At 45.0% G+C, this 19,268-nt stretch overlaps 2 protein-coding genes across 5 annotated transcripts; both read left to right on the forward strand.

Annotated features, from left to right (window-relative positions):
- Window positions 1-630: 630 nt before the first annotated feature.
- LOC310820004 (tubulin beta-3 chain-like) lies at window positions 631-4,399 on the forward strand (the record flags this gene model as incomplete). 4 transcript variants are annotated; one of them, XM_083691466.1, is made up of 5 exons in its annotated part: window positions 631-687; window positions 2,332-2,440; window positions 2,572-2,682; window positions 2,872-2,951; window positions 3,810-4,399. In XM_083691466.1, 5 exons carry the CDS (start codon window positions 631-633, stop codon window positions 3,942-3,944), a joined length of 492 nt encoding a protein of 163 aa, XP_083547592.1. In that variant the 3' UTR covers window positions 3,945-4,399. The 4 variants fall into 4 exon arrangements, with proteins under 4 accessions (XP_083547592.1, XP_083547589.1, XP_083547590.1 ...); XM_083691463.1 differs by having other exon boundaries at window positions 2,872-4,399; XM_083691464.1 differs by lacking the exon at window positions 2,572-2,682 and having other exon boundaries at window positions 2,872-4,399.
- Window positions 4,400-8,138: 3,739 nt separating this feature from the next.
- def8 (differentially expressed in FDCP 8 homolog) lies at window positions 8,139-18,770 on the forward strand. Its single transcript, XM_083691462.1, has 12 exons — window positions 8,139-8,273; window positions 8,901-9,020; window positions 11,321-11,418; window positions 11,722-11,871; window positions 12,422-12,563; window positions 12,964-13,128; window positions 13,661-13,788; window positions 14,415-14,528; window positions 15,535-15,615; window positions 16,406-16,546; window positions 16,822-16,931; window positions 17,315-18,770. The coding sequence occupies exons 2-12, from the start codon at window positions 8,909-8,911 to the stop codon at window positions 17,406-17,408; spliced, it is 1,335 nt and encodes a 444-aa protein (XP_083547588.1). The 5' UTR covers window positions 8,139-8,273; window positions 8,901-8,908; the 3' UTR covers window positions 17,409-18,770.
- Window positions 18,771-19,268: the final 498 nt, after the last annotated feature.

Here is a 19,268-nt window from a genome sequence, read left to right on the forward strand (position 1 = left end):
TCATGACTCAGGGACTTCTCTCTTGTGTTTATGTAGACACTGCTCTGCTGGTAATTACTGGTAATACTGGTATAAAACCATATGCACACACATACATACACACGCACACACACACAGACATAGACAAAGACACATACACACCGACACACCGACACCAACACTCACACACAGCCATATAACCTCCACCTCTCAATTAAAGAGTGTCTATGATGAAAAGGGAAAAACATAATTGAAGTATGTTTGGAAAAGGGAGCTGAATAAAAAAAATATGTTTTGGCTGGGTGTGTATGTGTGTTTAGGTGAGGGAGGGAAGGGGGGGGCGGTCTGCTCGTGCCTGACTGCAGCCTACGAGTTCCACTTGACCCAGCGCAGTGGGATGCTGCGGTACCGTTCCACAGGTGTCTATCATTGGTCAACGTCCGTCCTACCCAATGATTTTGGGAATATACAGTATATATCTATGGTCCTACCTCCAGAATAACTGACGTCACCGACTGACAACCGTCTGATGAAAGACACAGACGGCAGCGCCAGATAAAACATCCAGTCAGCACTTTCAGAACCCTGTCTCCGCGTACAACTGGGACCAGCACATCTCTCACTTGAATCCGCGCATAACACAAAGACAGGATGCGAGAAATTGTCCACATTCAAGCTGGCCAGTGTGGCAACCAGATCGGAGTCAAGGTAATGTACCCTATCATAGTTGAAATGTGTATTGTGCCTAAAAAAATTTTTCATAGCCTAAATATTCCTTTTCATAAATAATTATACATTTAGAAATATATAAATGCGCTGTTGGAAAGCGATGTGAATGTCAACCAACCCTAATGATGCAGGCGTGCATCAGGCGTATATCAGATAGTCATGTTGTAACAGTTGTAGTGGGAGATGGTAGAGAAACTACACTTTGACCATGATGCGCAGAGGCAATATTTATTTTGTTTCTATACAGACCTGTTTTGATCAACTTCATTGTGTGTGCAGGAGGGCCAGCATGTGTTGTAGATTGAGTGACAGACACAGGAGGTTTTTGGAACAGCAGCATTTCCAGATTTCATCACGCTACGCTGACATTTGGCTTGGAGGCGCTTCTCTTTGTGTCATTTTCAATTTCAGTTAAGTTCTTCTTTTTTTTAAATTTAAGTTCTTTTTTTTCAGGGGACAGTTAACCTTGTATCCAGGATACTAGGTATGACGGCAGTTGGATCATGTCCATGTGATGTTATGTCTTATTGGTGACTGCAGTATTTCTTTGGTGACTCCGCTTTTCTGCATTATCTATTACCCAGTTGTCAAGAAGGGAGTTGCTGAGTTCTTTTGTTGTGGTCTGACTACATGGTGATCTTATGATGATGATTGTCTATGAAATGGGTCAGTCTAACACCTAACATCTGTGACATTATTAAGTTACCATTTATCCCCCAGTAGTGGACACACACACACACACACACACACACACACACACACACACACACACACACACACACACACACACACACACACACACACACAGTGTCAGATGACAAATCAAGAAAACTATGTTTTTCAGTGTATAGCCAGCTGAAGATTTCCCTGCAAACTCTGCAAGCTGTTCCTGTTTTTCCTGTTCCTGTATTCCCCCCCCCCCTCCCCCCAGATTCTTTCTATATTTATCCTCAAGAGGAGCAACTGACAGATCTGAGGACTAAGAGCCATAATTTATAGTGACTAAGATGGCAGATGATTTCTGTATGGGCTGATAATTAGAAAGCTGGTGCACATCTTCTGTAGAGGAGAGGAAGACGAGGGAGAGAGGGAGGGCACTGCCTTGGGTCAAGTTAGGTGAGGCAGGGGGAGCCCGTTGTTTGGAGTTCAGACCCAAGAAAGACTTCCAGATGCTGGGTAGGGACAGTGTCCTTGGCCACAGCTATCAGGTCAAAGTGGGGGAGGAGTAGTTTTAGCTGGAACACTGACACACATATGGGATTAGGCTATTGGAACCCATTTAGTAAACAATAAACAAATACGGTTGAGTCTGTGCTGCAGCTTTTGTTTACTTATATTTTGGGACTATTTGATCTGCTGATGTGATATTTCATGTGTATACGCAAGGACTGTGATGTGAGCTCTAATGTGTGTGTCCTGCAAGCACACACACACGCACGCACACACACACACACACACGCAAGCACACACACACACAGAGCACATACTGGCCACTGCCCATTCTCCACACTATCCCTGAGCTTTGACCCCCATGACCCCCATGACATTTTACTTTTACTAGCATCCCATTCTTTCACTCCTCCCATGACTGTGTTCTTAATGATTGACTGTATGTTTTGGCAGTTCTGGGAGGTGATCAGTGATGAGCATGGCATCAACGATACAGGGAACTATGAGGGCGACTCACCTCTCCAGCTGGAGAGAATCAGTGTCTACTACGACGAAGCCTTGTGTGAGCCAGTCTGTCAATGTGTACAACAAGTTCATCACACAATAGTTCAATGACTGAGCACATTGCAAGGAAACAACAATTCATCCATTGTCCGTTTCCTACCTACTGTAACTGTTGCTGCTTCTCCTCAGCCTCCAAGTACATCCCCAGAGCCATCCTAGTGGACTTGGAGCCAGGGACCATGGACAGTGTCCGCTCCAGGACCTTAGGACAGCTCTTCAGACCAGACAACTTCATCTTTGGTCAGTAGGTCTCTACTGTATCTGTAAAGTGAGGCTCTGTGCGCATTGTGCTCTTACCGTAACCATGGCAGACTTCATATATTTAGAGTTTCCCATTTGCCTTTATGTTGATTTTTATAGTCTAAAGCCAATACAGCTATAAAAGATGCAGAGTGTTATATCTTGCCTTGTTTTCCTCCTGTGCTGTAGGTCAGAGTGGAGCTGGTAACAACTGGGCTAAAGGCCACTACACAGAGGGAGCAGAGCTGGTGGACTCAGTCCTGGACGTGGTGAGGAAGGAATGTGAGAACTGTGACTGCCTCCAGGGCTTCCAGCTCACCCACTCTCTGGGCGGGGGCACGGGCTCGGGCATGGGCACCCTGCTCATCAGCAAGGTCCGGGAGGAGTACCCCGACCGCATCATGAACACCTTCAGCGTGGTGCCCTCTCCTATGGTGTCAAACACGGTGGTGGAGCCCTACAACGCCACTCTCTCTGTTCACCAACTGCTGGAGAACACAGACGAAACCTACTGCATCGACAACGAGGCGCTCTACAACATCTGCTTCCGCATGTTCAAACTCCCCATGCCCACGTACGGAGACCTCAACCACCTGGTGTCGTCCACCATGAGCGGAGTCACCACCACGCTGCGCTTCCCTGGCCAGCTCAACGCAAGCCTCCGTAATCTAGCTGTCAACATGGTGCCCTTCCCCCGTCTCCACTTCTTCATGTCAGGCTTGGCCCCCCTGATGGCATGCGGCAGCCAGAACTACAGCGCCCTCAACGTGCAAGAGCTCATCAAGCAGATGTTTGACGCCAAGAACATGATGGTGGCCTGCAACCCTTGTCAAGGGCGCTACCTCACGGCGGCCATGGTGTTCCGGGGTCAGATGTCCATGAAGGAAGTGGACGAGCAGATATTGGCCATCCAGAGTAAGAGCAGCAGCAACTTCGTGGAATGGATCCCCAACAACGTCAAAGTGGCCGCCTGTGACATCCCACCCCGGGGGCTCAAAATGTCCTCCACCTTCATCGGGAACAACACAGCCATCCAGGAGCTGTTCAAGCGCATCGGTGAGCAGTTCACTGCTATGTTCCACCGCAAGGCCTTCCTCCACTGGTACACCGGCGAGGGCATGGACGAGATGGAGTTCACCGAGGCTGAGAGCAATATGAAGGACCTGGTATCTGAGTACCAGCAGTACCAGGATGCCACGACCGAGGAGGAGGGAGAGATGTATGAATATGATGAGGAGGAGTTTGAGGGTCAGGGCGGGTGAACAAGGTGAACACTTTGGAAGAAGCAGAGCCTCATGTGGCCTTGTGTAACTGATCTGTGTCTGTAGCAGGCTGAAGCAGTTATATACTGCAGTTGGACACTCTTGGACTGTATACTGTACTGTATAGCCCTCTCCCCCTCTCACTATGCCTGTGCTAATGAAGTGGGACCATTTAAATTGTGCCCTAATCTTCTAAAGTTTACCATCCCCCGGAAAACTAATGGCTGTGAGCTCTGTGGAATGTCTTGAGGTGTCAACTGTGATGTCAGTAGTTTAGATGCAATAAGATGAATGATGGTTGGTGGTCTCCTGACCAACCGCTCCCAATTTAAATACTGTGGTTTTTAGGATGATATAGCAGAGGTCAGGGAAAAGCTCCCTCTCTTGTTCCTGTGTCCTGTTAGGAGGTTCTCATCATGTTGTGAGTAGCATTGTTTTGTGATGACAGTGGTCATCTCTCTACCTCTCTCTCTAATCTCTCTATTAGAATGTAACATTTTTCTATTAAGTATTTGCCTTGTAATAGATGTATACAGCATTATTAAAGCCTAATTTGATTCATTCTATTTGACCTTTCTTGCACTACATAAGCACAGACTCAACAATTCTTTGCACATAGAATTGATTAGCGTTATAAACTTGACCTATTTTCAGGACCGATATAAACCATGCTTTGATAGTTTGGAGTAATCACTCACCACGTGTAACGAATACAATGGCTAGAGATAAGAAGTGCATGAATTGATTGAGCTGTGTCCTTCAGTAACTGATAAAGACACGCTGCTGAAATTTAATAAAAAAGATTCACGCAATCGGACATTTGCTTAACAAAGTCCAACAAAGGAATCGTGCCCATGTGCGAGACGTCAACAAACATTTGCATGAGGATCTCGCGAAAGCGCTAGAGGATCTTAAAATGATAAACCCATTGATTACTGAGAAGGCCTCTATAGAAAATAATACTTTTGACGCGCTGAATGCATTACTGCTGAGCGAAAAATCCTATAAAGAGACTATTCAGGAATTGAAACTACAACTCAATAACTATGGCCACAAAAAACGTAGTTGGGAAAAACAGCAGAAGAAAGATGCGGAAATGATTGCTACATTGAGAGTGTGCTACAATACTAGGCACTACAGAGTGACGCTTCCGACACTGAAAGTGGAATTAGTTCTGCCTGTACTTCAAAAGCACACTCTTGTAAATCTGAAACTTTTAAAACTTTAAACAGCACATGTCTCTGCAATTACCACAATGGCAGGACATGCACGATTTACTAAGGGTGAGTGGGGTGACGGCCGAATGTTAAACTTCACATAGCATTTGCATGGCCTGCCTGGAGTAAAGCCAGGACTATATTTTTACAACACAATTGTAGTTAACCTAACTAACTAACTAACCAAACAATTTAGTAAACATACATGAACATATAACTAAACAACACATAACTCAGATGTACATTAGAGTTTTCCGAATTCTGATTTCATCTGTCTTCATTGCAAACATGTATGCATATGTAGCGAAACAACACATAACTCAGATGCACATATTCGATTTTGTCAAATTCTAATTTCATCAAAGTTTTAATTGTACTTTCTGCAGCACATTCCATTGTTGTTTATCTCAAAACTTTGTTACATCTGTTTAAAACTACATTTTTGCACTTATCTTCTTTTGACTCTGATTATTCTTTGATACTTTGAAAGTTACGAGGCTATGCCTATGACATTTTTCCTAGCCGTTTATCATTAAACCTTTTCATCTTACTTCACCACCAGGTGCACTTAAACCCAAACCATTTGATTGGAATGAAGGAAGGTATGTACTGTGTTGGTTCGTGTGCTGCTAGTCCAACAACCTGGACTAATCATATCCTGTCCTGTCTGAGTCATGGCTACTTCTTGAATGTTTCCCCTGCTGAAAGTACCAGGTACACCCCAAGCAGTACACTAAGTTGAAATGCTGTGAAATAAAAAGAAAGAAATAACCAGTGACAATGAGAACAGGAGTGTTCCTCTTTCAATCTATGCAATCATCCTGCGTGCTCTACTCTAACCCTACCCAAACATTTGTACCTCTCGAACACCCCTAGAGGAAGGAGCTGCATCGTCTGCAGAGTCTGGAACTCGGAGGGTGCAGCTCGAGTCCTGCAGACGTAGCGTAGGCAGCACAGACAGTGGCACAGACAATGAGAAGCTCTTCAGTTCATATTAGAGATGTCAAAGCCTACTTTGTACTCAGCCTTTTATGTATGACTTGTTTTGGGAATATTTAACATGAATAAAGTGATTTCCTCTAAGGGCATGAATGATCTTGTTTTGCCATAGTGCCATGAAGTGACTCACAGAGTTAATGAATCATATGATGCAGTCTCTCATCAGACTGCAATTCTGAAGCTGGTTTTAGAGAAAACAGGACAGCACACCAGTGTAACATTGACAAGGGGTCTTTCTTATGGAAAAGTAGGATAAAGCAGAGCCTTGTTGAATGTAGGCTCCCCTGCATGCCTGTCCCACGTGGAGGTGACCTAGATGCTGGATACCAAAATACTGCATCTCAGTTTCCCAGTGATGGAGGAACACCTTGGGCGGAGTACAGAGAGCACAGACACACTCTGAGGTAGAGATAGTCAGCAGGGCCTCCACATGCAATGAAAACAGTTCTCGTACACATGTTTAACCAATGGATTTGTAGTATGAAAAAACAGACACTACGACATGCATTTGTGCAGCCCTAAAAATATGTCTACTGGCCATGAAGTCTGAGAGAACAGCAGAACGGACGAATGAATAGAAGATGAGCACACGTCCGCCCTGTCATTCTAGGTAGAGAGAACTCCTCTTTGTGTCTGCGGCGTTAGGAGTCAGTGGGCTGGGTACTGTAGATCACATGCTGTTGATGCTGCAGTACTCAGAGGCTGTGGAGAATGGCCACGAACAGGGAACCTCTTTATAGCCGAGAACGCACTGACTGATGTAGCCTCTCTGATGAAAAGCTAAACATGCATTCCCACATAACACAGTGCCACCTCTGACTTCCTCCGTGATATATGTACGGTTCTATAGAGAACACTGCAGCCTCTGTCTCTGTGATGTGTACAAGCAGTGAATCTCTCCTTTCCTTTCTTGGTTCGTGGCGGTTTGTCCTTGCTTGTCCTTCAGGGTCAATTGGCACATGCACATGCATGCACCCACACACACACACACACACACAAGCATGCACGCACACACAAACAAACATACATACCTAACACATTTGTATACAGATGCCAGCAACCAACCTTCGCTAATGATAAGTACTCAGGTTCATATTCTCCCAGACACAGATTTGAGCATTCAGGGTATAGATATATTAACTCTATTATTGAGTCACATAGAATACCATAGGATCTCACTAATGGTCTATTTCCTGTCGTAAAAACTGCTGCTGCATCATTAAGGGCTGCATTGGTGCTTAGTGCTTAGTGCTTAGTCAGCACAGGAATCAGGAAGACCTGATGACCAAAGGAAGAGGCCTTCAGTCAGAGTTTCACTGGGAGCCAAGCTGTAAGGGAAATAGCCACACAGCTGAGAGCACAGACAAACATAACATTTACCTACAGAAGTTGAGGTGATCCAGCAACAAGACTGGGTGACTGGGTGAGTTCAGTCAAGTACAATGGAATTATGTGATTTGGCTTATCTACAATATATGGACAATACACTCTTCTGGTATAAAACAGTAATCCGTTGCCCTGCATTCCATTGCCCTCCCCAGCCACAGAAAACTAGGGGGAGGTTGTGGAACGGGGCACAGGAGAGGCAAATGTCTATGCCATTCGTGCACACTGAAGGCCAAGGCTAATGCTACATTACTTTAGAGAAGATAAAGAGGTTTACTTATGAAATATGTATTATGATCTCAACACCAAATTACCCTCCAAGGTTATTTCTAGTCTACACCATGTCTACAGTGGTTGCTGCCTGGGGTTTTGAGTCTGTGTCAATATAGTAGGCCTATCTAATGAAGCCTCATGGTGCATTTATAATGTGTGCAACAAATCGAAACAAAACCTCAGTCATGAACATGACTCAAGACTTGGACTGTAAAATTGTTGCTTCATAGTTGTTTTCTGGACGGCACACTAGGTGTCAGTAGTGAGCAGTATTCTTGCGTTGACACATCTAGTTAAAACAAACATTTCCAGTGAAAAACCGTGATGCTGATGTGACGACAATGTCAACAACATGCAGGCAATAGCAGGCGATCTTTCGAAAGCACACGTTCAGAGGGTCTAATATCTACCCTACACGGAGGATATCCGAACACATCTTTGTTGGTTTGATGGGGTAAGCTCGTTTTGTTTATTAACGTTAGCTACTAATGCAATGTAGCTAGCGAGAAAATAGCTAGCTGCTGCTACGAGTGCTTGCTGCTCTCTGCTGCTACCACTAGCTAATTTGTCAGCTGTTTTTGGTAGCGCACTTCGGTGGATGATTTTATGGTTTTATAATGACAGACTAGCTAACAACCTTGTTTTTTTGTTTTTTCTTTACATTATCAGTGACATGGCATATCTGCACGCTGCTGCCTCTTTTGACTAGCTCGCTAGCATCAATATGGGCAGTGTCAAACTGTCACAGTTGCTTGCTGTCTTGATCTCTGAAATACAAATACCCAATGCATGCATCAAGTCATCGTAAGATGTCAACATTGCAGGGATACCAAGTCCGACCTATGTATCTGTCTGCCTGTCGTCATAACATCAATCAATACGATCTGGGAAGAGCAACACTCAGCTATAAACAGCAGTATTGACTTAAAGAAAACAATCCCTCTGTCCTTGAGGGAGTGTCATGTGTTAGTGTCCATCCCCCTCTCCTTCACTCCTCTATGTCAGGTAAAGAGGGTACAGTAGCTGTGCATGTATTGTGTGTGATTGTGATTGTAACTTTGTGTGTGTGTGTTCTTCACAGATGTTGCCATGGAGGTGGAATATGATGAGAGACTCGCCAATTTTCGCCAATGCCGGCTCAACCCTTTCGACCGGGCAGAGGAGGACGGCCCCGCAGGGGGTAAGACTCCCCCGAGGCATGGTGAGCGCTCCAAAACCCCCTATTTCGAGTCAGGCAGTTCAGTTTGGTCACAGACACTGTCTAGAACAGTGGAAACCCAGTCTACCCTGTTATCCTTTTATCTTGTTAAGAGGAGTAGTTAATGCAATCTATTAGTTACAGTACTAAACAGTGAGCCCTTGTTTACATCTGACCATAAGGATGTTTTTTTACAGCATAGGCTACTTTACAGTGCAAGTGATCACAATGCAGCAGATGCTGTGCAGTAGAAAATGAATGGATACATACAGTTTGGCGGCAGTGTGAAGCATATGTGAGGAGGAGAGAGACAGAGACCATGTAGTGCTGAGGCTTTGTGTGTGCTTCCTCGTTTCAGCAAGTGGCTGTCTGAAAAGTGGATAGAATAGAAGCTGATGACATTGCCGCGGTCTCTCGTTGCATCCCTCTGAGTATACAGTATGAAGATGGATCAGTTGAGTAGTGTGGGTGGTGTCTGAAGCCACTGTCTGTGCTGCCTACCCTACGTCTGCAGGACTCGAGCTGCACCCTCCGAGTTCCAGACGATGCAGCTCCTTCCTCTAGGGGTGTTTGAGAGGTACAAATGTTTGGGTAGGGTTAGAGTAGAGCACGCAGGATGATTGCATAGATTGAAAGAGGAACACTCCTGTTCTTTACTGGCCTTTTACAGCTGATTCAGGAACAGGCCTCCTTCCTCTACCCACAACCATAACCATTCTTAGCTAATCCACAACAACTGACCCCGGATATGTGTTTGGGGGATACAAGTACACGGAGGAACTGAGACAGGAGCACTGAACTGAGGAGTAGGAGGAGGAGGAGGAGGAGCTGCTGCTGTGGTTTAGACCATTTCCTGTAATTGTATGCCATTGCCTGAGGATCTGGTTATGACCGCCATCTGTGAGTTGGGTCATTGTGATAAAAAGAGGGCTAACCCAGAACACACTCAGCCTAGCTCAGTTCACTGGAAGCTGCAGAGTTACACCTTGTGTGCAACCTCCCCGTCTATTCTTTCCAGCCAGCGGCAGGAAATCCTGTCTCACACCATCATGCTGTCCTGCGAGGTGTACGCAGGTAACAGAAATACAGGCCGAGGCTCATTGCTTTTTACTTGGTTCAGCTGGAGAGTAAACCTGTTGCCGTGACTAATGCGTTCAGTGTTTTGGTTAAGAGATCGCTGGAAATCGCAGCTTGTTCGTTACCTCAAAAGCTTTTATTATTGCCTGGGTTTAATATCCACAGCTAATGGACAGTAACAGCATCTGTAATGAAGTGTCTCTGTCTTTTCTAAATAGTTTTTTCCCGATGATGATTGGTGGGAAATCGGTGTCCCTGAGGATCTGTAATTGATCGTTCTCTTTTTGTGTCGAGGCGTTGCTTCCAGGCAAACGGTTTAACTCGTGACCAGCTGTGGGAAGCAGCCTTTTGTAAGGGGTGTCTGTTGGGGATGTAGAAGCTTAGAGCATCAAAGAGGCGAGCCTTAATCTGGCACTCAGCACCTTGGTCGAGCACCACGCGAAACGGCTTGAATTTTCTCTCTGAATCCTGGAAAAGACCGTAAATATTTGATCAGCTACCAGCCTTCACACATCCCCAGGACTCCAGCGCTCCCTTTGATTTTCTGTCAGAAAGAAACACCCTCTGCTGTTGAAGTTGAAATATGGTATGAGCTGAATCAAGAAGATCTCAGCGTGTCTGATTGTCAGATTGTCTCTGATTTGTGTGATCCGATTCAAAACACAGGATTATTGTATTTGGGTTAGTTTCAGAGATGAAGATGCCAGCTGTCATTGCACTAGACATGTTGGCTCTTTGGAAGTATTCAGTTTTTTTCCAAATCATTGTTGTCATGTTCTATGAGAGATCTTTGGTGATGGGGCAATAGCCTTAAGGATCAGGCAGCTGACATCTGGCCCACACACACACACACACACACACACACACACACACACACACACACACAATCAATGCGTTTGACTCAGCCTTTAGTGTTAATCATTCCTGTTTAGATGTCATCAGGCTGCTGTATGTTAACAACCTTTAGCACTTCAAATGCAATGGTTTAGCCATGTCTCTCTTGGTGGTCTGTGTTAAGCAGCACACATGTGGACAAAGACTGTGACTTATGACTTCTTATCCTGCTCAACGGGGGGGGGGTGTCCTTTGAGAAAGTACAGTAGAAAGTATGGTATTTGTCTGCGTCTGTACAGTCATGTGCAAGGTTAAAGAGTGTGTGTCTGTGTGTGTGTGTGTGTGTGTGTGTGAGAGAGAACAATGCTTACTCCCCGTCCCTTTCTTCTCAGAGGTGAGAGCTGAGCTGTTCTCTTCCGAGACCAGAACCCAGAGTTCCGACCGGGCCATGGACCTTGGTCTGGCAGAGGACCATTTCTCTAGACCTGTGGTGAGTACTGTCTTCAAACCACCATTTTGGATGCTAGTGAAACCTCTGACTGATCGAGCATGTTGAACCTTCAGGGAGAGTCTATGAGTATTCAGAAATTGTCAGAAGTATAGTCTTCTTATAGACTTAGTCTTTAATAGTCTTCTAGTCTAATAGACTAGAAGTCTATTAGAGTCTAAAGTCTAATAGTCTAGTAGACTAGTATAATAGTCCTTCTTATTGCTGTGTGTGTGCGCGCCTTTGTGTCTGCCGATATGTACTTATATGTGTTTGTGCGTTTTTTTACTGTATCTCCCGGTGCAGGGGTCGTTTGTAGCATCAGACATTGAGCAGCTGAAGATGGCCATAGAGGAATGTAAGAGGCTGATCCTGGAGCTTCCGGAACACTCAGAGAGACAGAAGGACACTGTGGTCAAACTCATTCACCTACGCCTCAAACTACAGGAGCTCAAGGTGGGTACGGGGGAGGCTGGAGGGAGGAAGAGGGGAGTTTTGGGGGAGAAACTATCTACTAGGTGGTGGTGGTTTGGGATGAAGGTGGCCAATCTTATACAGTATCCAGTTCCAGTACCTCCGTAAGGCCTCATCCAATGCTCAACCTTTTTTCCTCAGAGCACATGAACTTTGTATTCTTTTGCGCAGGAAAGCCATGAATTATTCACTATCCCTGAACACTACTGTTGTTTTTGTCTCCATGTCCATGTTTCCTCTTTTATAGTACACTCTCGCTTTGGTTGAGTCTCTTCTCACCACAAAAATAAAAGAACATGTGAAACTACCCTGTAGCTCCTGCGGTGTCTGGTTGTGCTGTGATTTCCTGAAGATTGCTTGTGCTGTGATTGCCTGAAGTGTGTATGTATCTTGTATCTAGAGGAGAACGAGAATGGGAGAAGACCTGCTGATGCAGTGTACTGCATTCCAGAAACTGCAGCATAGGTCTGTTACACAATGTTGTGCATTTTGCCCCCTGTTTTAATTGGCTCAGCTCATTGTCACTCAACAGGACCCTGAGGAAGACGAGCCAAATCTAAGTGTCCTATTGGAGCATCGCTTCTCCAAGGAGAAGAGCAAAAGTGTCAAACAGACATGTGACAAATGCAGCACCATCATCTGGGGTCTCATCCAGACTTGGTACACCTGCACAGGTGAGACACACACACACACACACACAGACACACACACACACACACACAGACACCTACAGCATATTTTTACTGTTCAGCACTCTGAGTGACTGTACTTGGAAAAACAAGTGAGAGAGAGAGAGAGCATCGCTAAGCAACCAGAACTGAACAGCATAAAGGACTGACCTGACTTAGTCTGAGCCCAGACAGCTGTTGCTGAGCAACGCTGCCTCCCTGTGGTTTTCCATTCTTCTGTCTTTGTTCACATCACCCCCTGACAAATGTGTTGCAGCAAAAACGATGAACTACTAAATACATTCACTTCACAGCAGATATTTCTATTTTTGTCCAAAACAGCAGAATTGGTCAACTGTACCCATGAAATAGCTTAACTTCTATCTGTCTCTTCATTCTTTTACAGGTTGCTACTACCGTTGCCATAGCAAGTGCATGAACCTAATCACCAAGCCCTGTGTGAAGTCAAAGGTCAGCCATCAGTCGGCGTACGAGCTCAGCATCTGCCCGGAGATCGGGCTCGACCGGCAGGACTACCGCTGCGCCGAGTGCCGTACACCTGTGGCCCTGAGTGAGTGTGCTCAAGTGTCCTCGATAACTCACCAAATACCAGTTAATACCAGCTGTAATCCACTGGCAATGGGCCTGGCAAAGTACCTCGGTGTCGACATAAACCAGTCAACATCTGTAGATGAGATGAGTAAGTACCCTACTCTTGCTTGGGCCAATGGCTGGGAGGACATTGACCTCCTCTCATAGACTCATAAGGCTCAGCCTCCAAGATAAATCAGTGCTCTTTTCTCATATGGTTATTACGGTGTGTGTCTCCCTGGAGATACAACCAAATTAGGGCACTTAAAGTCATCCCCAGGCACCGTATGCTGATAGAATAGATGGTACTTTACTCTGCTAGGTAATTTAAGGCACTCCCATTTCGCCTGTTTTTTTCTCTCCCCTCAATAAGCTGTTTGAAAATCTCGTAGTATCTCTTTTAGTGTTAAAGAGTGTGTTAGAGAGAGTTATGTGTACGGCAGAGTTGTACAGTATGTACAGTGTTATCGCTCAGTGAGACTCACGTTGCGCTGTGCTAATGTGTCCTGTAGGGGGCGTCCCTAGCGAGGCCAGGCAGTGTGACTACACAGGCCAGTACTACTGTAGCACCTGCCACTGGAACGACACGGCTGTCATCCCAGCGCGCGTCATCCACAACTGGGAGTTTGAGCCCCGCAAGGTGAGAGAGAGATGTCATGGAAAAATACAATGTTGATATCGTACCCAATCTAAAACCACTTAAAGAAGCAAGCTCATGTGGCCTGGGGGTAGTCCAGTGGTCTAGCACCATGACCATACAGTGCACACATATGCCCATGTCGGCATGGGTTAGAATCCAGCCCATGCCCTGCTGACATACCCTCTTCTCCTTAGCGTACTTTCCTGTCTTTCTCTTCAATCTCTATCCAAATTATTTTTTTTTTAAATTGGGACAGCCACAAAAAAATAACATTTTAAAGAAGCAAGCTCATGATTGGGTAATATACACGATCTAGACTGAGGGTGGGTTTATGACTCATGTGCAGACCTCATAGTGTTTTAATGCGTCGCTACATCTGTGCTGTCTGAGCTCTATAATATATATATATATACATATACATATATATATATATATATATATATATATGTATATGTATATGTATATGCCATTTAGCTGACGCTTTTATCCAAAGCGACTTACATTGCAGTGAGTGCATACATTTATCAGTATATATGGTCCCAGCGGGAATCAAACCCTAATGCCATGCTCTACCAACTGAGCCACAGAGGACCAAGCTCTGACATGGTGGTGTTTCTCCTGTGCAGGTGTGCCGCTCCTCTATGCGCTTCCTGGCGCTGATGATGCCCAGGCCCGTGCTGAAGCTGAGGGAGGTCAACCCGCTGCTCTTCAACTTTGTGGAGGAGCTGGTGGAGATCAGGGTGGGTGTGCCAAGCCTCAGACAAAATGGATGCTCTAGGTGGATGTAGGAAATGGCTCAGATTTAACTCACCAACTGCCAAAGAATTCCGGAACACTCACCACCGAGAGCGTGTTTGTGGTATTTACCTAGCAACAATACTTTTGATCGGCTACATTAAATGAAGCATCATTTACGGTGTAGTTTTGGTGACTAAAGTCACCCGTGGCACTCTAGAATGTTGACAGTTTGGGTGACTTTATTCACCCTCGGCACTGGATGAGTTAACGTGGAAATGATCTCTGGGTGGGGGCGGAGACAAAAAGACATCCGTCAGAGTTTTAATATGAAAATGTGATGCGTGTGTCAGGATTGACCTTGTCTTTAACCTCCATCTGAACTCACTTGTTTTCAGACCATTCCAGTTTCTGCAGACACACACAGACAATAGAGGCTACGCAGGTTGTGTCATAGAGAGGACCAGGCTTTTGTCTGGGTTTCCCACTGGTCAGCATTTTTGCTAGTGCCAGTGTGTTTGTAGTGAGGGATTACAACACTGAGGGAGGGAGAGAGCCAGCTGTTCCCCTGACAGAGGGGCAGTAGAGGGGGGCCTCAAGGAGAGTGGAAGGCCAGAAAAGTCCCTGCCCTTATTTGGAGAAGGCGGTCATGATGTTCATTAGAACACCTATGGTGCCAGTCTGTCTCTGGATTAGCTAGCCTACCTCTGTGTCATTGTTTAGAGCCTTTTGCCAAGGGCTAAAGCAGGAGATCCAGACTACACTATAAAACCTTCCAGCTGTCCTGAGAGAGTGACAGGTTGTGTGTGTGTGAGACAGGTTGTGTGTGTGTGAGACAGGTTGTGTGTGTGTGTGACAGGTTGTGTGTGTGACAGGTTGTGTGTGAGACAGGTTGTGTATGTGTGGCAAGTTTAGAGTGACAGGTTGCGTGTGTGGCAGGTTGTGTGTGTGACAGGTTGTGTGTGTGACAGGTTGAGAGTGACAAGTTGTGTGTGTGTGTTCCTCCTGCAGAAGCTGCGCCAGGACATCCTGCTGATGAAACCCTACTTCATCACCTGTAAGGAGGCCATGGAGGCCCGGCTACTGCTGCAGGTCAGCAACACCCCCATGGCATCATCATAGCACCCCCATGACATCATCACAGCACCCTCATGGCATCGTCACAGCACCCCCATGACATCGTCACAGCACCCCCATGACATCGTCACAGCACCCCCATGACATCACAGCACCCTCATGACATCATCACAGCACCCCCATGGCATCGTCACAGCGCCCCCATGACATCGTCACAGCACCCCCATGACATAACATTACATGCCAGTCCAATTGTGTGTGTTTATTTTTTGAAGATCTTGAAAAAAAAACATCTAAATGGAAGACCACCCTAGAAGAACCAATATTTTGCTACGGTCATGCCGGATGTGTATGTGCTCAGTATGTATAACCACAGCGCCACCTTGTGGCCCTTTATTAATAGACACATGCTGGAAAAAGAATGGGCTTGGCAGAAGAGTGACCTGCCCTTGATGTTGTGAATGAGTCCAGATTAGAACACCTTATTGAGTATCTAATACAGTACTAGATACCAGTGCCCATGACAATATAATATAAAAGAAAGAAAACTAAAGAAAACTTTGTCCCACGTTAAGTTTACAGAGGAGGGTTAAATGGACTCAAAGCACAACTCTGTGGAAAGCTATGGTTGTTATTCTCAGCTAGTTAAAAATCTCATAATGTGAATATTTTGGTTCCAGAAATGGTGTCATAATGAGTTAAATCAAGTTCCCTTTTGACTTTCCTCTCTCTCTCTCTCTCTCTCTCTCTCTCTCTTTCCCCCCCCCCCCCCCCCCATACCTCTGTCTCCTCCTTCCCCTTTCAGCTTCATGATCGGCAGCACTTTGTGGAGAACGACGACATGTACTCGCTGCAGGACTTGATTGACATCTCCAGCGGCAGACTCAGCTGCTCGCTTACTGAGATCCACACCACCTTCGCCAAGCACATCAAACTAGACTGCGAGGTGAGCTTCACATCCCCTATCGTACAAACGGACTCTCTTGGATAAAAAAAAAAAAAAAAACTGAAAAAGAAAAAAAAAAAGCCCAATGTTTACCTAAAGACGTTTCTCATAAACAATGAACTGATACTAGCAGAAAATAGGGGGATAAGAGGTAGAAAGGAGAAACCCCAGATGGCAGAGCTGACAGGGGAGCTGTAGAGACCCTCTCCCCCGGTTTTGACCTCCTCCCTGTCTGACCTCCTCCCTCTCTCCCTCCCTCTGTGTCCTGCCTCTAGCGGTGCCAGGCCAAAGGCTTCGTGTGTGAACTGTGTAAGGAGGGAGACATCCTCTTTCCCTTCGACAGCCACACCTCTGTGTGCCACGAATGCTCCGCTGTCTTCCACAGGTCAGTCCCGGTCCCTACTTGATCCCTGTTTTATCACGGGCAGCTCCATGTACCTAAAAAACACACTCTGAATAGGTTGGTAGGAGCCTGAAATGACATGTCAAGTGTGTTATAATAAACAGACCTCTTTTATTTTAGTTATTTTAGTTACTTACTTGCAAAACCGCCTCAAACTGCATGTTTGACAGATTTGGGGGACAGGAGCGTAGCTACACATGTGTAACTGAGGTTGCTCAATGCGACAGCAGCAGCTATACTGCTAACCCTCATTATAATACGCTCTGTAAACGATGAGCAAGACTGTTGAAGTAAATCTTTGAAGTAAATGGATTGATTGATTAGCATGTCGCCATTTTGTCAAGTGTGGCCTCTCCTGTCTTTAGGGACTGTTACTATGACAACTCCACGACTTGCCCACGATGCGCCCGGATGACGGAGCGCAAGGTCGACGAGCCGCTGGATGGGAAAGACGCGTAGCCCTAACGGATCCGACCCTGTCACCGTGGCTACCTGTGGGAGTGGAACGTGACACTTTGCCTGATGTCGCGGATCACACTATCAAGACATTCTGACACCAACATTCTTCCTAGCTTTTCATCTTGATCTATCTATCTCTCTCTCTCTCTCTCTTTCTTTGTTGTTTTGTGGGGTTGTTTTTAGTGTCTTTTTTTTTTTTTTCTTCTTTTTTTACAGTTCAGTACATTATGTTATGGTAGCAGGGTACTAGAGGCTCTTCTGGAAAAAAAGCAGTTGTACATGATCTGGTAGTGTTTAACTCATACTCTGAGACTGGCTGCACTGTATAACCCACAGAAACACACCCTCAACACTTAGCCAGTAGTGTGTGTGTCTGTGTGTGTCTGTGTGTGTCTGTGTGTCTGTGTCTGTGTGTCTGTGTCTGTGTGTGTGTCTGTGTGTGTGTGTGTGTGTGTGTGTGTGTGTGTGTGTGTGTGTGTGTGTGTGGTATTATGCCACAGTACTGTCTTAATTTCTAACAGTGTAATATCGTAAACTACCCTGAAGAAGGAGGTGTTTCCATCCAAATTCATCCTAACTAATCAATTTAACAAAACTGCCATTCACCTCCAGGCCTTAACTTGCATGACACGAATAACAAAATAAGCCAGGTATTTTTAGTTCTGTCATAGCTCTCCAAATGTACCTCTATCAATGGGCACAAGGTATGGAACACTAATGTTGTAAAATTGAACTTTACATGAGGGAGAATGACACAAATGTTTATTTCTGTCTTTGACCACACAATCTGTTTAAAGCACTTACCTGAGCAGCACTGAGGAGACAAACAGTAACACAAGTATCCGAAGGAGATTTCAAACTAATATTTCTGAATTACAATATGTAACCCTCATGGACAGCTATGTAAACATTGTCAGGAGCATAAGAGAGTGAAGGAGAGATTAGGTGCTTATGAAGCCCTGGTGAACTATATCTTAAGTTTACATATTGTACCTAGTTAGAACAACAAATGTGTCAGCATTTACCCAATGTTGACCTAGGAATTTAAATGAACTTTAAAGTATGCCTGTTGTTTGCAGCCTGCCTCAAAGTATAGCACATATTTGTTTCTGAGATGAGAAAGCTATTGATTGATACCTCTGGGCACATGATAAAAGTGTAAATATTTACCAAAAGATTATTTGTTTTAAAATAATGAGTATTGGCTGTGTTATCTTTCAGCATGAATTGATGGTTTACTTTTTTCTCTCTGTAAAATTATAACATGGAAGTATAGATGTTTCCTGTGTAACTGAAAATCCAAGTAGACATGAGTTGTAGTATCATGTGAAATGCCTGAATAAAGTATTAATCAATTCTGAAGTTGTGCTGTTGTGTATTCATGATTAGATTTGGCTGTATTGTGCAGTCCCCATAATACAGTCACGGCTGCAAGAATTATTTTACGTAGGCAGTTGTAGTGAAACGACAAGATTTTAGACTATAATCTAGTTATCATTTAGGGGGTCTAATATTGTTCTCCGTTCTGAACATCGGGGAAACACGTGATATTTGTTGATTTCATAAGCGTCTCTTGTTGCCGAGAGAGCTGTTATCGTGTTGTTATCGCTCCACACACGTCGACCAATCACAAAGCACACAGCTTGGACCTTTGCAGGACCCGATGCGGTTGTACATATGCACGACCAAAAAATACTCTAAACTTAAAATGCTTGACTCATATATAGCCAATTTTCACCATAATACTTGAAATGTGAATGTTAGATAATAAGTGTATACATAAAGTACAACAGCCATGTATTTTGACGCTCGCTGCTATATTTCTTTATGTCAGGCGTCTATCAGGTAGGTCTTGTGGCT

The sequence above is a fragment of the Argentina silus genome (assembly GCF_951799395.1).
Source record: "Argentina silus genome assembly, chromosome: 19".
In the NCBI taxonomy this organism is placed as follows: Eukaryota; Metazoa; Chordata; class Actinopteri; order Argentiniformes; family Argentinidae; genus Argentina; species Argentina silus.